This window comes from Euprymna scolopes, chromosome 5, assembly GCF_053919585.1.
Source record: "Euprymna scolopes isolate OS-2025 chromosome 5, ASM5391958v1, whole genome shotgun sequence".
Taxonomy (NCBI): domain Eukaryota; kingdom Metazoa; phylum Mollusca; class Cephalopoda; order Sepiida; family Sepiolidae; genus Euprymna; species Euprymna scolopes.
The window spans coordinates 64245647-64266134 of NC_136486.1; the positions used below are offsets into that span (position 1 = coordinate 64245647).

Here is a 20488-nt window from a genome sequence, read left to right on the forward strand (position 1 = left end):
ATGTGAGTTTTATATATAAACTTGTTAAGAGATAGATTACTATATAGGTACAGGGCTAATAACATAGAAATGAGGGTTCGTTGTGGAACAATCAACAAATTGCATCAAACTTTTGCATATGTATGATTAGGTACATATTAGCAAGGCTATAGGAAAACGACTATATATAACTCCATATTTAGTATAAGAATAAATTAAGAACCAATCCATGAAATGTTATTCTTTTTTTATATAAAGTATGCTTGCTCTGATTAAATATTTATCAATCTAACATAACATAAGACCTGTTTATTACTTACAATTAGATTACTCTAAATTCATTTCTATTTATAGTATACTTTGTGGGTATTTAATCACACAGCTATGCCGAGGTGCTATAAGAATACCTTGACAGGTTACTGTAAATATACGAGCAGCAGCAGCAGCATACGATTCAGCGTAAATTTAATGAACATAACGAGCGTTGTCAAAACTAATAGGAGAAGCTAGGGAATTAAATCGTAACAGATGTCAATTTCGCTCAAGTAAGCATTATTCAACATTTTATCAGTGGTGGGCCTTATACACGCAGTTAAATCGAAGTATAACAAGTAGTAGCGAAAATGCTAACTACGCCTGGAACGAACAAACTTGGGTATCTAAATAAGATAACATATCTTGATTTAGACCTGAAGCTGTTTTTCATTTAAGGCATGAATAATTACCGACCTGTGCATGGCCGACAGTATAATAGAATCAATCATCAAGGAAATAAAATTTTCCTCACAGTCTAACCATGTTCACTTTTCTTGAGGAACGCATTCACAAAGTTCATTGATCCGGTATGACAGAAATAATTGTATAATGGATGCACTAATATAGTAAGATTATCTGGAGGTTGGGAGAAATATTGTTCCAAACCAATTTCAGATTAGCTTAAGCAGATAAGTAGAAACCCTTATTAGACGTGGAAAACTAGACTCAGGACTATGGGTTAGTACATTGCTCCATAAACATCGAGTCGTTCAGGTCGTGTAGCTAATAAGCTTATATTTTTCTTGACTGGGAAAAAAATAGAGAAAAAGAATGGAGAGTAATGTTTTCGTGTTACAAATGAGTCTACATAAATAACTGATTCTTTTGTTATAGTATTGATGCATAGCATGTATTGGAAAAGTACGACCCACAAATTTATCGTAAAATCCTGATTATATTTTGTAAGGTTTTCAAAATCATTGCGCAACTGATGTCTATACGAATTAGATTGCTGCAATAGAGAAAGAGAAGAAACAGAGGCATCATTATGCATTGAGTAACAGACTTTACATCTAAACAACATAATGAATCAGTTATTAATTCAAATGTGCGGGCAGAGACATTTTATTAGGATTAGGAAGAAAATGCACGGGTAAATTATAATTGTACACTAATAACACTCCCAGAGTAGACTTATAATTAAAATTCAGCTAACAGAGCTGTGTCTGTGTCAAAAATACATACTTACGGAATGTACAAATAAAAAAAAATCCAAATATTTGAAAAGCATATATACTTACACTAATGCAGATTAACGGCGTGTTTACTCGGGGCTTTTTAATATATAGTTTAGTCACCCAAGATAAATGTTAATGTATAACTTGCTGTTCATAATAATTTCAAAATGCATTTCTATTAATTTAATTAGCTGCCATTTTCAATTTAAGTACGAAGTCAACCACACCTTAACACGTTTTATGCTATTATTTATTTATTTTCTTTCATTATATTTTGTTTTACTATACATATAATGTAATCAACGTCTCTCTTGTCTGCTTCTCGCATAACGGACTTTTTTAGAGAAACGAAACAATAATTTTCCATTCGCTTTTATATTTACGATTAGAGGATGATATTCCGATGTAATTATGCGAATTATACCTCAATACACTTTAATGCCCAGGACAATAAATACACTTTTTTAAACACATTTCTTAGCTAGGTTCAGTATATAACGTTTTAAGGAAATGTGGAAAACAAAAATTAAACAAAAAATCACTACGAAGTTCAATATTATAATGCATAGGTACTGAATATGAACATCTACCTAAAAATGTAGAATTTTATCCCAACCAGAGTAACATATACATCCAATGATGTTTTGAATCTATACGGAGGAAATATGAACGTGGTAGCCAACTTAGATTAAATCATTCGCAACTCGCACAATTATTTCTTATCCACACAAATATGTTTTGGGGAAGTAAAATATATTAACGTTCTATGAGTGTGTAACCTCACTTGTATTTTGCATTTAATAATGCAGCATCTCATTCACAGAATGATGTCAGCAAGTAACATATTCAATGTCAGTTTTAATAGAAGAGATTAAACATTAATAATTCCACGTTGAATAATTGTCACTTATTGCTATATTGAATAGTATTATTGCTTAATGAGTCCTTTTGAAATGTAGCATTTTAGGCGTGAATAATGATAAAAAAGAATGCGGAGAAATTATAGAGATGGCATATACTTTCTGAATATTTTATACTTTCCTATATATGGCACAACCACGTTGGTACACCGCTACTCGCCGGATCACCGAAATTAAGCAACGATGAGTCTGGTCGGTACCAGATGGATGACCATTTGGGAAGGCTAGGCATTGTATGTACAGCGCAGAGTCGGAGAAATATCCAAATTGGTATTTGGGAACACGTTTAACTCACTGGAGAGGGATGCACCCCCGAATCAAGATGGAAAGCAACGGAAATCTACAGTCTTTACAAGTCTTACCGAGATAACTACGGCTCTACAATATGAAGAGCCGTGGTCGCCGACGCTGTTAAAAACGCCGAACAGGTGATGATGATGATGATCATCATCATCATCATCTGGAAAAGATGATATTATTTACACGTCCTTTATCAATAATAAACAGAATAATATTAGTATTAGTATTTTATCTTATTAGATAACTTTTTTACTGATCTGACAAATAGACTCTATTTTAATTCACGTTTTGATGCTGAAGAAAACATGCATCGATCAAAGAAATATTGCAAGCGGGGTCAAGTTAGTTCTGTGAAAAGTTAGATGAAATATATATATTATAGGAGAGAAAATATCAATTAAAATCTTGAGAAATTGACTAGTTTAAATATTACATTGGTAAGGAATATTAACTTGTATATATATTTCAAAATAATATATTATTTTATATATTTCAACATAATATATTATTTCATATATTTCAACATAATATATTATTTTATATATTTAAACATAATATATTATTTCATATATGTCAACATAATATATTATTTTATATATTTCAACATAATATATTATTTTATATATTTCAATATGATATACTATTTTTATAAGATTATACGAATACGCCACTCGTTATTGCTACGACTGAATTAGTTCAATTTCTTAAAAAATAGATCGTATATAGTTTAAAGTACTGTATTTACTCCTAAGTCATAATTAATTCACATGAGCGTTACGAAAAAAGAGGCATGTCTAAATACGATTCCGTTATAAAATGTCTGGAAATGGTTTCATTGCGAAAAGGATAAATGATATGAGAGAAAAGCCAATAAATGTATAAATAGATCCTGAACAATTCCCTCGGATTTGGACAAGAAAGTAATATTCACATTATGATTATATAATGGCCTACAAATATGCAATGTTGTTATTTTTTATGTCCAAAACTGTCATTTTTCTTTAAATCAGTTTCCCTACCTAAGCATTTTCTAATTGTAATTCATTGTATGATCCGTTAAAGTGAGCTTTGGGTTACTTTCGGCAGTCGCGTGACTATCGTTTTCTTTATTCCTTTCTTTTAGTATATAAATTCATGAGCGATTTTTTTCAAAAAATCTCAGAAATTAAATTACATGATTGATCGTTTGGGAATATGCTACTCGCGTTAATTTAATAAATGGTTCAGTTGGAAATTTCGTGTAGGTTCCTAAGTTCGATAAAATAAACCTGACACCTTAAAAAAAGCACATTGGCTGCAACTACACACTATTGGGTTTTACTGGGTAAGAATCTATTTAACTCTAATCATTGGCGCGTTGTTGTTTTTCACTTCAGAGTCGTATTCCTAAGCTCTTTGCATCAAGTGGCTTCATTCCGTCACTGAATCGATTTCCTTTTTGTGATCCAGTTGTACGAAATGAGTTATAATTATATTTATATGACAATATTTAACTTTAAATGTGACATTATCACAATTTCAAAATTATTTTCTTTTTTAAATCATGGTATATTTACGATAGAAATATATATATATATATATATATATGTGTGTGTGTGTGTGTGTGTGTGTGTGTGTGAAATAAAATGAAGGTGGAAGGACCTGAATACTCAACGTTTCGCCCGATTTATGCGGGCTTCTTGAAGAGGGATGGTCATTTTATTTCATATCGTCGGATTTAATCAAGCTCAACAATCATATATATATATATATATATATATATATATATATATATATATATATTAAGTTATAAACTGTATATGGCGATTAAGTTACACTGAATATTCCGCGTTTCATCCACTTTAGGATTCTTCAGGCTTATGCACGGATTCTGTGGTTGTTTGTCGGTTTTATATGCTCATCTTCTCTTGAACTGTTAGTTAGCCAATCAGCTTATTAGTATCCACCGCGCCCTTCCTATCAGCCAATGAGAATGCGTTTATCGGACAAAGGCCTATTTGATCTCTGGTTGACCTGTTCCTTTGTGTGTGCTCTATTTAGCCTGGATATTTAGCTTGTTGATCTGTTTTAAATCTAGGTTAGTGTTTTTTATGTTAGTTTATATATAAATATATATGTGTACACACATATATATGCATATATATATATACATATATATATATACATACATATATGTGTGCTCGATTATGTATATTCATGTTTATTTAATTTATTTTTTTGTTTATGTTCTACTGCTTTTGCTTGTTTTGAAACTATTTTGTATCGCTATCCTAGAGTAAAGTGTATCTTGTGAACACAGTTGTTTGCTATTTCCCTTCTACAGTTTAATAGATGTAGAAGGGAAATAGCAAACAACTGTGAAGGAACTTGATTCTTCAATTCATATCGGTCGTACATTGTTTGCAGTATGTTAGACATGACCGATATCATTGCGACTTTTTGCTATTTTTAGTCTTCATTCATATTAAAAATTTTCGAATCTTCACATCCTAGAGTGATCGTGAAAACTGATTCTTAAACAACACTTTAAGCATTAGATAATATGCCTATGTTGACGAGTGTAGTAAGAAATCTTTTAGGTGTGTCATATCATAACTCCAGCAATCCCCTGATAAAGTTCATATCCATTAAACATAGTTATGTAAATTTAGTCCAAATCAATCGTGACTTTCTCTGGAATCGGACCCAAGTATTTTATAATATTTTATATTATGTTTTTTTTAGTTTTTTTTAGTTGTATTAGGTAAAATGTCTTACTTGTTATGTCTGCGACAATATCCATTATTAATTTCGAAAAAAAAATTCCTTTTCAAATGGTGGACGTAACAGATCGAGTCAAAGCATGCTAGTTACATTAAGGTAAGTGTTAGTTACCAATCAGTTCGATAAACAAAAAAAAATTTATCAGAATTGTAGTAGCATAGCTCAATTAATAAAGCAATTTTACTAGTCGGATTCTCAATCGCTTTTTCAAAAATAAAGGAATTGCAGTATTATGACTAATTTACTTCATTATATAAACATTTCGATTTCATGGTATTTATTTCATAGGATGATTTTACATTATTTTTATTGCTTACTTAATTTTTTAATGCTTTAAGCTTAATGGAGGCTCGTTCGGTCTTTGACAGACTACGGATACCCATGCCTGCGTGTGAATTTTTTTGTGGCAGCAGGTGCGCAATCTCGAACCACACTTCTCCTGAATCGACATTGTTAAATACCAGTGGCAAATGAAGTGCATGTTCAGGACGACTGAGAACAAATGTCGAGATAAGAGGAGAACACATAGAATGCCTAGAATTCTCAAATGGTCATCCATCTGGTACTAATCAGGCTCAACCTTGTTTAACTTCGGTAATCTGACGAGAACTGGTTTGTCAACGCGATTAAGCTTAATACGGGGTATATAAATAGCAACCTGGAATGTATGCAAATCATTATGTTCTTAATGTTTTTTGCAGGCACATAGCGCTATGTATTTGGTGACACCTTTACTTGTCATTCTTCTCTCCTTCTCTTCTATTTTACGCTTCTTCCTTTGGTCTTTTGCATTTCATTTGTTATACAAGATGGACCGTTTCGTTGGTGATCATTGTACTGCCACGTTTTTTAACAGATGATTCAGTGCAGAAATTAAAGTTTGGTATACACTCGACTTCAAAATGCGATTGCTGTAAAAACTCTGTTACCTGTGCACTTTTGCCACCGTGCTGAAATAATAACGTTATTATTTTGAAAGCTATTCTTAACATGAGGAGGAGAGGATGTTTTGTAACTATTCTGAACTCCCACCTAACAATTTAATATAAAAAAGATATCGTGAAATTTGAATTTAATCTGAAAAAACTATTTAAAAACAGCGCAGTAGCAAAAGTACACAAGCACTAAATATTCCAGCCAACACAAAGTATTATAAGTATTCTAGGGACAATATAATAAATAGAACAAAACGATTAAGGCAGCTATGATTCATGCTAGGGTTTGTTATTTTCTAGTGGTGGTTGCCACGTATATCTATTTATTTATATTAAACTGCATCGATAAATCATTTCAAATCTGCTTCTTGAAAACTGAATAACAACGTCGATGGGTAAAGATTAATGGAATCTTCACTTCAAAGGAAAATAAGTGGCGTTATTTTTATATGCGCGTGTGTGTATGTGTGGAAAAGTTAAATAACAAATATTAAAAAATTTATTATAAAGAATTATTTGAAAATAATAATGTTTAAATATCATAATTATATAGACAAAATAACACAATACATACATATCATTTTCTATCCACTTATAAAAGTGTATACATAAATTGTAAATGCTTATATTTACTTTGTGTGTATATATAATTATGTAATAATACATATGTTTGCATGTTATAATAGGTGCGTATTGTTGTACAGCACATGTATTAACGCACCGATAAACTCCATTTTGGAATGGTTATTTCGCTGTGGTTTATAATAAAAAAAATGTAATATTATTCTTTTATCCTTCCACATAATCTTCTTCTGCTTATATTCACCTGTGACAAAACGAATGTGTTTATTCATTGAAAAAATATACTTATATAACTATGCGTGTGTTTGTTAATCTTTAACGCCATTTTGGCAAAACAGATGAAATAAAATTAGCTGGTCTATTTTTGTTCTCTCGAGTTTAGCGTACTAAACTTACAAAATCAAATAAGGCAGATTCACTTTTATATTTCGTTTGTGTAGATGATTTTAAGCTAAAAGTCCGAAAGTATGATTTTATTTAATTTAGCTAATCAAATTACATTGCCTATTTATGAAACTAATCATTCATAAACTGCACGCCTGTGGAACTCTGTTCCGTCTGCTTGCTTCCCAGCGGACTACAACTTGGATGTCTTCAAGTCCAACGTTAACAAATTCCTATTGAACCGCCCCCTTCAGTAAACACTTCATCAAATCTCCACACTAACGTAATGTACTTGCAATAAGCCTTATCCCTGAGTGGCTTCCGGGCCTTGATAAGTGGTGATCACTGTGTAAAAAAATAAAAAATAATGTGCTTAAAGTAAAAATATATTACAGATGTTGAGGACCAAAACAATTTTCATTATAATTGCATCACTAGAAACTTGTAGGCAATTTAGTCATATACTGAAATTTATGTATAATAATATTGTTGAATCATAAAAAGATATTTTATAAATAATTTAATTTGTGCATTTTTTTCGGGCACACTCTGTGTAACAACATTTTACGATTAGATAAATGGTTTATATTAAGGAAGGTGGTGTTAGATCAACACTGTTGGGGAGCTATGATTTAATATACTATTTTGTTTTTAAATCCCCGAAAAATGTTTCATGGTAGACAAGTGATGATCTCTAAAATAGCATTAGGTATATTGTGAATTCGAGAGAGCAAGTTGGTACAGTTATTGCAGGTGATTAAATGACTTAGTGACTAAATAATTTCTCAACGAATGGTAAAAACTATATACAAATTCAATATTATATATATATATATATATATATATATATATATATATATATATATATATATTCAAGCACGTCTGATTGAACACGACAGCGTTATTGTTTTTCCGATCTTTCTTGATATCTCTTCAATTTGCCGAGTGGTCTTTTTAATTTCAGTAATTATGTTATATAAAATGGCAGCCAAAAGTTGTTATTCGCCCATATTCTTTTCAAGTGTATTCTATCAGTGCAGAAAATATGGCTGAACAATAAGTTTTCTGCGCCATTTTATATAACATACCTGTTGAAATTAAAAACACCGCTTGGCAAATGGAAAAGATATCCAGAAAGATCGAAAATAAGAATAACTCTGTCGTGTCCAATAAGACGTTCTTGAATAATGACTTGCTGCCAAAATATACAAATATATATATATATATATATATATATATATAACATATATATATATAAATAATATATATAAATTATATATATATATAAATTATATATATATATATATATATATATATATATATATATATATATATTAGGTAGATAAATAGATAGATGAATAGGTAAATGATTTTTGCTATATATCTCATCTTTAAGACTACCGGAGAGAATTTCGCTTATTTTTGGTGTCGTGCATAATATAATTTTGTATAGATCATACTATTTTGATCGTAATTCTCTAAAGTGATGTCACACAATGTTGCATGACATAATGCCACTTCTCTGTTTCTATTTAATATATATATATATGTGTATGTATGTGTGTGTGTGTGCGTATGGCTGGCTGTTTGTGTGTACATGTATAAGCAGCTAAAAAGATAATGAGCGTTACTGCAAACACTGTAAAATGAACGCAAACGACTAATATAAACAACTGATATAAACTCTTGATAATACAATCTTTCTTAACACAAGAATCAGGCCCGTCTCAGTATCCACTCAATCTTTCTTCTCGGATAAGCAGGAAGATAAGATAGCTCATATGCAGAAATTCATACAAAAGATTTCCTCGTATATTCCAACGTTACCTCAGATCAGTAAACGGATTTTTAAATAGAATAGATTGTAGTCATATGTTTTATTTTTCAATAAAGGGTGATATACTGAGTTTAATTGACGCAGCGATACTATCTATTCTGTTTACAAATAACGTAAATTTTACTTGAAAATATGTTTTTGGCGTTTCTTCTTATCAACAAACAAACTTTGAACATTATATATATATATATATATATATATATATATATATATATATATATATATATATATATATATAGAGAGAGAGAGAGAGAGAGAGATAGATATATAGATATATAGATATACAAACAAACCTTCGTTATTTTAGTGTTGTTTTATAGTTTATTTCTTGTTCGTTACTTTGTTTTTTTCTCATGCATACTTCATGGTGTCTAAAAGATAAGTTCATAAATAATGTACTTAGTAAACGATGCATAAAATAAAACAATATACTTGTAGTTCGTGTTTGGTGGTGAAATTAAATTACAATTTTTTTTGTTTGTTAAATTTATCGCAAAACTGAATGTACGAAAATTATATTTGAGGAAAAACAAATAAGGAATGAAAGCAGGAAACGACATATCCGTTATATTTTCGGAAGTTGTATTCTGAATGTATTATGATTATTCTCCTCCATCTGTGAAGTTGTGTACGTAAACAAACATCTAAAACAAAAATTGCACGAAGATAACTATACAATATGACGTTGGGTTGCATTAGTTTGGATAATAGTAAAGATAAGGCAATATAGATATGAAAGATATCAATATTGCATTTTCTTAATATAGACAGTGTAAGATGGTTCTGTCTACTATTTTGTAATAGTCAACCGTACCATGAACGCTTGGAAAGCAGAAAGATTAAGTTGAAGCATTAATTGTATTCATTTTTGAATGAATACAAATGAAATAACTGCAGTAATTTTGACATTGATTCTTTGCTGCTGTTAGAATACATAGAAACGTGGAAATGAAAATATCTGAGACGTCCACTGTAAATTACTATGTTTTGAAACATAAATGTTCAAATATCTTTAAGAGATAAAGGAGCGAATCTATATTTTCTGGAAACACGTGTGAAAATTGCTAGCGGAATGGATATACATATGAATGCTTTAGTTTGAAAGATATATAATAGAATAAATGAAATAGAATAAATGCATTTTTTCTATTCTAATAAATAATCTATACTTCTATATTTTTTGTGTATTTATATTTATATTAAAAACTCTTTTTTCTATTAATTTAAAAGAAAACTACAACTTTGTAATTTTTTTTAATTACATTTTCACCCCAAACAAGGCACATTGCCACTTTGATGTAGGGGGTTACTATTAGAGGCACAGGCTACAGGGATACTATGTGGGGAGTTGGGCAGCAAGATGTCGGTTCACATTACACTTGAACTTCTGCATGTCAGTACAGTTGGGGAAGCAGGAACCTGGCAGGGAATTCCAAAGTCTAGCGGCACTGGGGAAGAAACTATTGGTGTAGAATGCTCTCTTACATCAAGGGATCTCTACTGTGAAGAGGTGGGGTTGTACTGCTTGTCGGGATTGACGTATTTACGTAGAGGAGGTACAAGTGCTTGCAGCTCGTCGGAACATACACCGTTGAAGTACTTGTAGAACAGGCAGAGGGATGTAACATTTCATCGATGGGACAGAGGCTGAAGCTTGGATGATAGTTTAGGTTGGCGACTCTCTTTTGAACCTTGTCTAAGAGTGAGAAATTAGTAGCAGATGCACCGGCCCAAATATGACAACAATACTCCATACATGGGCGAATGGTGGCCTTATAGAAGTACAGGATACTTTCAGGGGTCAGTAGCTTTCTAGCACGGTAGAGAGAACCTACCTTCTTCGCAGCGGTCCTGGCAATGCTCTCAATGTAATTTTTCCAACTCATGTTTCCTTTGAACGTTAGACCGAGGAGTTTAAAAGATGTGCTTTCAGATAAAGAGTATTTGGCCATTGCTATTAGTGGTAGAGAATGTTTCTTGTAGTTATTGAAGGAAACAAGTTTAGTCTTGGCAGCATTGAATGTGACCATCCATTTTGTCCCCATTCCACTACAGATTGGGTGTCATTCTCTAGTGATTCTGCCATTTACATTAGATATGTGTTCATTTGTTTTCCTGGCGTTTTTTTATAGAGCGTGGTGCCATCACCATATATACCCATCTCACAGACAATTTTTCAGGGAGGTCATTTATGAATATTAGGAATAATCGAGGTCCAAGGATAGACCCCTGGGGCACTCCCGCATTGATATCATATTGTTTAGATGTAAGGCCATCGAGGACAACCTGGATTTTTCTCTTATCTAAAAAGGATTTAATTATGTTTAGTATTCTACCAGTGATACCGTATGATCTGATTTTCCTGAGAAGACCTTCGTGCCATACCCTGTCAAAAGCCTTAGATATATCTAGAGCTACCGCTCTACCCTTCTTTGCTTTGTCAAGTGAATGGTATATACGCTCATAAATTACAATCTGCTGTGGAACAGGCTTGCCTAAATCCATATTGTTGATCGGTAAGAAGTTTAGCATCTGTGAAGTGATGGACTAGAGCTCTGTTAATTATGGACTCAAATATTTTGGCAAAAAGTGGGAGGAGGCTAATGGGGCGGTAATTTGTTGGGGTAGTTCTTTTGCCAGAATTCTTGAAAACTGGTACCAAAGAAGCAATTTTCCGGTAGGCAGGAAAGCAAGATTCATTAAAGCATTTGTTGTAAAGTTTGGAGAGGATTGGAGCTACTTCTGTGGAGCACTTTTTTAATAGCACAGCCGGGATGAGATCAGGTCCACATGCTTTTGCAGTGTCAAGATTTTTTATAATGTCATGCACCTGAGAAGTGGTGATTTTCAGATCGTCAAGTGTGGCGTCTTTCCGCAAAAGAAAGTCTGGGAGAGGGTGGTTCGCAGGGTCTAGTGTGGAGTTGGAGGCAAACCGACTGGCAAGCATGTAAGCCTTCTCGGTTGCTTAGCAAATAACTTCATGATTGTTAGATAGTGGGGAATTGTTGATTGCCCATTATTTACTACACTGTTGTAGATTTTCCAGAAGTTCCTAATTTCTGAGCTTCGATGCGTTTTGGGGTGGTTTTAGTAAATTCTCTCTTAGCTGGCGCTATTTCTTTCTTACAGTTACTTCTGGCTTCTATATATTCTATCTGTTTGAACTGGATTTATATCGGTTAAATCTGTGGTACGCGTGCTGCCTTTGCGCGATGGCAGCAGCACATGTGGAAGTAAACCATTGGGGAGAGTGGGGCTTGCTATAAAATTTATATATATGGGTCGTGGAATTGCATTCATCTGCAAAAGATCTAGCTAATTTACATATCCTTTTAAAAATTTTAATTGATTCTCTGTTTGTTTTGTTTTTCGGTTTGCTTATGAGATGATCATCCTTAGTTAATTATTACGTTTAATTATATTTATGCAGATATTCTACATGATTTATACTTGCGTAATGTTTGCGCAAAAAGATTATAGTAAACACAAACCTCTTTCTTTATATATATGTATGCATACGTATATATATTTGTTTAGAAAATTTTTGCTAGCAAACTCTGACAGTTTTGGTCTACAGGCATGAAACTTAATATATAGGGTAATCGAACCCTTGCGAAACTTTGAATTTGGATTTTAGCCGGGGAAAATCAGTGCAAAAGTGTGAAAATTAAAGAAATGGAATTTGCCAGGTTAAGGTCGAACGACGGCATTATGAATATGCATGCGTAACGTAATAGCTATTGGTTCATGTTTTTATTTTTAGCCTTGCAGCAAAGATGTGTCCAAAGCTCAGGCATTAACGTCAACTGAAAAAAGTAAATCGTAAGCTAAACATTTTGGTTTCGATTCTCTATGGTGGCGCACGGGTCATTTTTTTTTTAACGTTTTAAACCATATTGGGTCCAATATTATATAATAATACATATGAAATCTTCATTAATTAAAATATCATATTTAAGCGTATTTTACAACCGGGCTATGCTGGTTGGTCTGCTAGTTATATAAGAAGTTCATTTCATTTATCACGAAAAGCGTTTGCGAGTAGAAATGTTATAAACGGGAGAAAATAAGCATGTTTTTTTAATAAAATATCAAACCAATAGACTACATTTTTTTACATAACAACATTGAAACATAGTTGTTCACTATTTTTAAATGCCAAACAAAATATATCTCGATGGAAAAATAATACATATAATTTAAAACATAATTATTCAAATATGTTGGTTTAAAATACAATATATTTTGTATGGATATTTCGACGAATTTCTCCTATATCGTTCTGTATGTATTCGTTATAATTTAATTTAGCTTAAACTTGTGTAATCGTGTAAACTTGTGTGACTACAGAATTGTATCTGGCATATTTGTCAGTAACAAATGAATAAATTGGTGATGAAAAACGACCGAAAGACATCTCGATACGAATCCATTAATTCTAGGCATATTCATAAGCCCGTGTCGTTCGGCTTTATAATTAACGCGTATTACCTTATTATTTCCATATTAGCAAGGCGTCCTTATGGACAACAGTGTTATAAAGATATGGTCGAATGTTAACACAGCATATCCCGAACCGGATATCTTCCTTATCCATTTGAAAAGTACCACTGCTATTACCTCATGTTATCCCTATTTTGGTAAAACACTCGACGATATTAGTTAAGCATAAAAATAGTCAGATCAACTCATGTGAAATCGAACAATATCGAACAATAAATCCACATAGCTCTTTTGTCGTTAGTATTGCTCAAAAATGTAAAACACAAAAATAAGGAAAACACGAACGTTACAAATCAGTAAAAGGTAACCACAAATTCATCCTTTTACTACCCCTCGTTATGTGATCAATCTAGTTTTTTTTTCTATTTTATCCTCTATATAATCTATAAATATAAAAGCGAAAATGTATGTATGTATGTGTGTTCGTTTTTTGTGTATGTCTACAAAAAGCTTTTTTCAGAGAAGCGGTCGCTCGCTTCCCAACTTTTTAAAACTTTTTATATCACATATAAATCGTAATATCTCACAGTTAACAACGAAGCTCGCCTGTCTATTTAATTTGCTCGATTTCGGGAAGATAAATATTCAACATTTGTCGCTCGCCGCATGTGGGTTAGTCTTTTTCCATAACATCTTGGGAAAATAAAAATCCCGCAGTCAAACTTGACCTCATTAACTCATTAAAACGGGCACCTGCCAAATCCAAGTAATTAAATAAATTCAAACGTGTCTCCGTTAGCATCTCGCGGTGGAGCAATGGTTAACGTCGCACTTTTTTTTTCACACTTTAATTTACAAGTTTGCCTCAACTGTTCGTGTTCGATCCTCATACTTACTTTTTTAACCCCCCACACACACAGACCCAAACACCCGGGCAACGCCGGGTACCCCTCGCAAGTATATAATAATATATAACCTAACCATCTTACGGACATTTATAACATCTAAAATATGTCATGACAGTTGTACTATAGGCTATCTTTATAATGGACAGTTTTGCTTAGATTTCTCTAAATAAAATAGTATTTCTTTCTGATAATAAGTATTGCTAATATTTATGAAATGTTTTTCGCATATAAAGATTTCTGGTATTTTATTTTACAATATCAATGCACTGGTCAAAAGCAAATTTGGTGTCTGCCTGTTTACGTTTGCTTTAGGACGAATCTGAATGTAAAAAATCACACTGGCTTTGCACAATGAGGTCAAGTTTTTGTAGATATGACCACGTATTCTTTGTTACATTGTTGTACACATGTACGCATGAGTGGAAGGGTAAAATGTCATGTTCTTATCGGAAATGATTATTTTTATGACAATAAGTATTTAGATCTGATATTCCTGGGTGATTTTGTACTTTGAAGTCATAAAATCTCAAAATATCCCAGAGATTGATGTTCAGCATCAGCGAAGAGTGCAATAAGCATTTGTGTATTGCAAGCAAAGGTATATCACCTAGGACAACATAATATTCTCACTATTGTTTTGTCTCGCTAATATATATTCGACACAGTCAGACACAGTTAATCAACCTAGAACTACATCACTCTATATAAAAGCATATAAATTATTAACGGATACCCACTCGAGAGTCCAAACAATGAAAAGAATATGTTGCTTCTTGTCCTAGTCCTAATCATCATCGACACTTTAGTGGAAAGAGACAGAATACCCTTCTTACCATTTCACATCAAAGTCAGCTTAATTAAGCAGTTCACTAAGCCGCTGAACAAAAAATAGTGACTGCTTCACTTACTTGTGCCAGGCTTTTCCAGGGTTGACCATGTAGATGTTGCAAGTTGGCATGTTGGCGGTCCTCAAATCCGTCAGCTCATCAGAGATCGAAACTCAATGAACAAAGTAGAACTGGAAGCCTGAAAGAACTTGGTTCTGCTAGGAAAACACATTTTTGGCCAAAATTATACCAGAAATTACACAGAACTTGTCAATTACCTGCTGCCTTCTTTCAGAAATTAGGGTTGCTCCATGTGTGTCAAGATGCACTACCTATTCTCACATATAGATCGGTTTCCTAACCTGGGTTCAATGAGCTATGAGCAAAGATAGGCATGGGTACCGGGCATCAAGGTCGCTGGGACGCAGCCATTATGGCTGACTACTGTTGAAAACTGAAGAGAGACTTCCCTGTTGCTGACCCTTCCAGGAGTTCGAAGAAACAGGTTTAAGCACAGAAGTTTGAACAATGGTAAAGCAACGTGCAATTTACGTATAATAACCGTTAAAAATAGGTTACAGTAATCGATGTTTCTCTCAGTTAGTCAATATATATATATATATATATATATATATATATTGTTCGTAAAACATCTTTTCTTTTATAAACATATATGTTGCCAAAAATCGGCTTATAACGCCACAGATATATGAAAATATCTGAGACGTCCACATCTAATAGTTTCAAATTAACAACACAAAAAGTTGAACTGATGGAATAGCAGATGTCATTTCCTGATTCAGTGTCGTAAATCATTGGTAGAAATTTAGACAACGCTTAAAATTTTTTAAATGTTAACCAGTGTAATTTAATGTTGTTGTTTTTTCTGCAAATTATTTTTATTTTCTAATCATATACATATTATTACGTTTTATTTCATCAAACACTCCTATTTATTGTGGTGATATTATTTCCAGATGTCGCACTACCGGCATTACAATCTGCATCTCTGTTATCTTAATATCCTCATGGATTCTGATCATATAAGTATAGACAACGTTTGACAAAAGTTATTTTACATTTTTGTAATACATTACTGAAATGCTTACAGTGAGTACACATGGGCATAATTGTATATAAAATAATTTTAATTCAAATCCTTATGTGCGTTATTTCTTGTAAAGGAATCTTATAGTCATATCACCTATTTTACTTTTTACTTAATACTCAGAATCCCTACATATTAAGGTCAAAACCACTCGAGGGAAAGAGTAGATAATGTGGAAAGATTAAATGTTTAATCACAAACATTGCTTATAAAATGTGATCAATTTGTATTTTCAGATTCTGTTCTCATATTTAATCAGATGTATGTTAATATTTCTAATCTCAGATAGTGCCCATTGATATATTTCTATTAAAATACGTTGGACTAATGATTTACTTGTAAAATCAGTTTATACCTTTGCTTGTTTGCTTGTAAATTTTTAGTCAATGCTAACATTCATATTGCATTTAAAATACAAGCTTAGCATATAAATCATACGACTCGTTTTAAAAAGATATTTCAGTTATTCTTTGTAAAGTTCCTTAAATCAAGTATAAAATTTACTGGTATGACATGAAAACTACGTATCTAGAATGATATTAGTCTTTACAAAGAAGTATTTTAAATATTTTCGGTAGTCCATATTACATGTCTTATTTGATCACCTAATTTAGTTTATTGGTCATTATTGAAAAATGTACACTATTCAATATACGTGTACTTATATGTTCTATATTTTATAATATTAAAGCTGGATTGATCATTAATTAAATGCATTATGATTTTTTTCGATTCGTGTAGATCACGTAAAATATACAATATTCTATTTCCCGTGATCTAAATACATCGATAAATAATGGGTTTAATTAGTGATAATCTTGGATTTAACTGTTTGAAAGACATTCAAATTTCCTTATACAAATGTGCCATAATTTGTTACAATAAATAAACTAATCATATTGCGATTTAACTAACAATCTATCATGTTCAACTGTTTCTCCAAATATGTCTTGCTACTACCTTAACATAATCCGTACATTGTCTTTCCTGTTAAACCCTTATTACAAAATAGTCGTAGGAAATAAAATCTATTAAGATAAATATTTTATGAAGTATTACAGAATCAGAACCAGCACACACACGCAAATTCACACGCATACACACACACACATACACATATATATATATATATATATATATATATATATATATATATATATATATATGAATGGAAATGAATACAGAAGAATATGAAAAGTATAAAAGCTTATAACTTTTCTTTATTCGTTTTCAATTGGTGACGTGCAGGGATACAAAATAATATTATGAAAAAAAGTTAAAAAAAACTTTTTTTACAGATACATGATTTTCAACCGATCCTTCAGTCTTCATCGGTATATATATATATAAATATATATATATATATACATATATATGTTGTGGGGGAAACACCCACCAAATGGACTAATTCAGCGTCCATATAAACTTTACTCATGGCGATCCCTGGCGGGGATCTAATTCCAGATCGACCCTCACATGCTCGGTGAATTACTAACACTTTCCCTTCGTAACCTTTCCGTTGATTTCATGTAATTCATCTTTAAACCGTTCTCCGTTGTTCTGTTCTTCCTTTTGGCTTCTTGCGAGCCATAACGCTGGCGATATTGGATTCGAGAAACATACTCACGTCTAAAACAGTGTTCCCAAAAATACTGATTAAATCAATTATTTTTCGATGTATTTAGATCACGGAATTTTTTCAATATGTGGGATCTTCCTATATCCATATTTTGCAAAAAATTAGAAACCCATCCAGCGGAAACTGAGACACTTATAACCAGTTAAAAAAAAACGTAATGTCCCGTTTGCATTTCTGAACAAGATAAATCAGGAACTGGATAGGTTGGAAAACATCAGTATACTGGCTAAAATTGAATATAGTGAGTGGGCTGCTCCACAGTTCATGTAAAAACATGTCCGGGGAAATCCGCATTGGCGCTGACTTCTCTACCGGACTAGACTGGTCGTTAGAGAAGATTTTCATTATCCATTACCCAGCCTAGAGGAAGTGTTCACGAAATTAAATGGCGGTAAGTATTTCTCTAATATCAACCTGAACGACGCTTACTTACAAATTCCTGTAAACCAGCGGTTCTCAACCTTTTTTGACCCATGGACCCCTTTTCCCTTCTTTTTTTTCTTGGTGGACCCCCTTATAATTTTTGGTCATAAAACAATATTCTATTTCTCAATATAATTTTTTGAGCTTTTAATAAACAAATAAATATTATATAATTAAACTTTATTTTTAAATGAAAACTAATTTAATGTAAATAAAGTATTTTACAACAATTATAATAATGAAAACTTGATTAACGCTAACTGTTTTTTGTGTTTTTGTTTTTGTAAATTCACGTAATTGAATGAATGTGTGTGTGTGTGTGTGTGTGTGTGTGTGTGTGTGTGTGTGTGTGTGTGTGTGTGTGTGTGTGTGTGTGTGTGTGTGTGTGTGTGTGTGTGTGTGGTACTTATGCAGGATACGGGCTGTGCTATTTTGTAGATAGGATTTTTAAGTTATACTCAATTTTTACGATATGTTTTGTTCCATTAAATTGTTAGGTGAATGTACATACATCTCAACCTTTCCCGGCTATCACCCCCAAAAGCTATTTTTGACTAAAGTTAATTCATAATCGCCTCCAAGAATAAATAATAACAGATATTGTAATTATGACTAACCAACACTAGAAACATTTTGTACATGCAAATGGAAAACAAATTAATTAAAAATAATTTTATTGCAAATTTACAAGAAATGTAGAGAGTCTAACTAGTGTGAGCCCTGAGATTGGTGATGTTTCGCTAAAAATTCAATGTCAGGTTTAATATTACTCAAGCAGATACGAATATCTCCACGAGAAATAATGTCAAATCTGTTTCGTTCCTTCTGTAAAATGTGATTCACAGCGCTGAATCCAGTTTCGACAAGATATGATGTTGGGAAACACAAAAGGATTTTCGACATTTGTGACCACAAATTTGGATACAGTGATTTTACAATGTTTGATTGCCAAAATGCACACAAAGTTTCTCTTTTGAACTTGATTTGCAATTCATCATTGCATTTTATCTCGATGATTTCCTCCTGGATATTTTCGTGTGCACTGAGAGGATCACAATCGAATGGGTCAATCATCCATGGCTCAATAGTGAAGTCAAATGAATCGGAAAATCTGATTTCTAGATCATTTTTCATGGCTGACAGATGGTTACAATAAATAACAATGTCATTTTCACATAAGTCGATTTCCGCTAGTTCGGGTATATTATCAAATTGCCTTCGTTTCAAATTAATTTGAAACATATGAAGTTTTTCAACAAAAGCTCTCATCACCCGTTTACAGTCTATCAGGGTTATCACTTTTCCTTGCAGCAGAAGAGAGACTTCATTTAACTTACGGTGCACGCTCAGTGTGTCGCCGTCCGACATTAGTTCCGGATATTGAGTTAGTGTTTTGTTTATGTAAATATGAACGAATCTGTAATATAACAGAGCGAATGAAAATTGTAAACACTTGTAAGACAATGTCACTGGAGAATCGGATTTACTGAAATAAATTGAATATTCAAAACTGACAATTCATTTGTTAGAGAGCAATTCATAGGTCACGTGACCAAAGTTTCGCACTAATAGTTTAGCTACGCGTTTATAATTTCAAAAAATTTTAAAAATTTACTCGCAAAAATGTCAAAATTTTTCACAGGTAAAATTGATTGAAAATCGCCCCCCAAAATATGATTTTCGCCCATTAGGGGGCGATTCGCCCCCGGTTGAGAACCGCTGCTGTAAACGACAAAAGCGCTAACCTCCTCTGTATTGATACTCATCGGGGTTTTTACAGATACGATAAACTCGCGTTTGGTGTCAAGGTAGCACCTGCAATATTCGAGAAAGCCATGGACACCATGCTAAGCGACTTGGACACCGCCATCGCATATCTAGATGATATTATTATAGCGAGCAAAAGCAAGGAGGAACACGCAAACCATATCAGACAAGTATTCAGTC

General features: G+C 32.5%; 1 protein-coding gene across 1 annotated transcript; it reads right to left on the minus strand.

The window, feature by feature from the left end:
• Positions 1-973: 973 nt before the first annotated feature.
• Positions 974-19909, minus strand: LOC145276584 (protein FAM200C-like). The gene is made up of 2 exons (XM_080127779.1): positions 19312-19909; positions 974-1041 (listed from the first exon to the last, which is right to left on the minus strand). Exons 1-2 carry the CDS (start codon positions 19907-19909, stop codon positions 974-976), a joined length of 666 nt encoding a protein of 221 aa, XP_079983905.1.
• Positions 19910-20488: the final 579 nt, after the last annotated feature.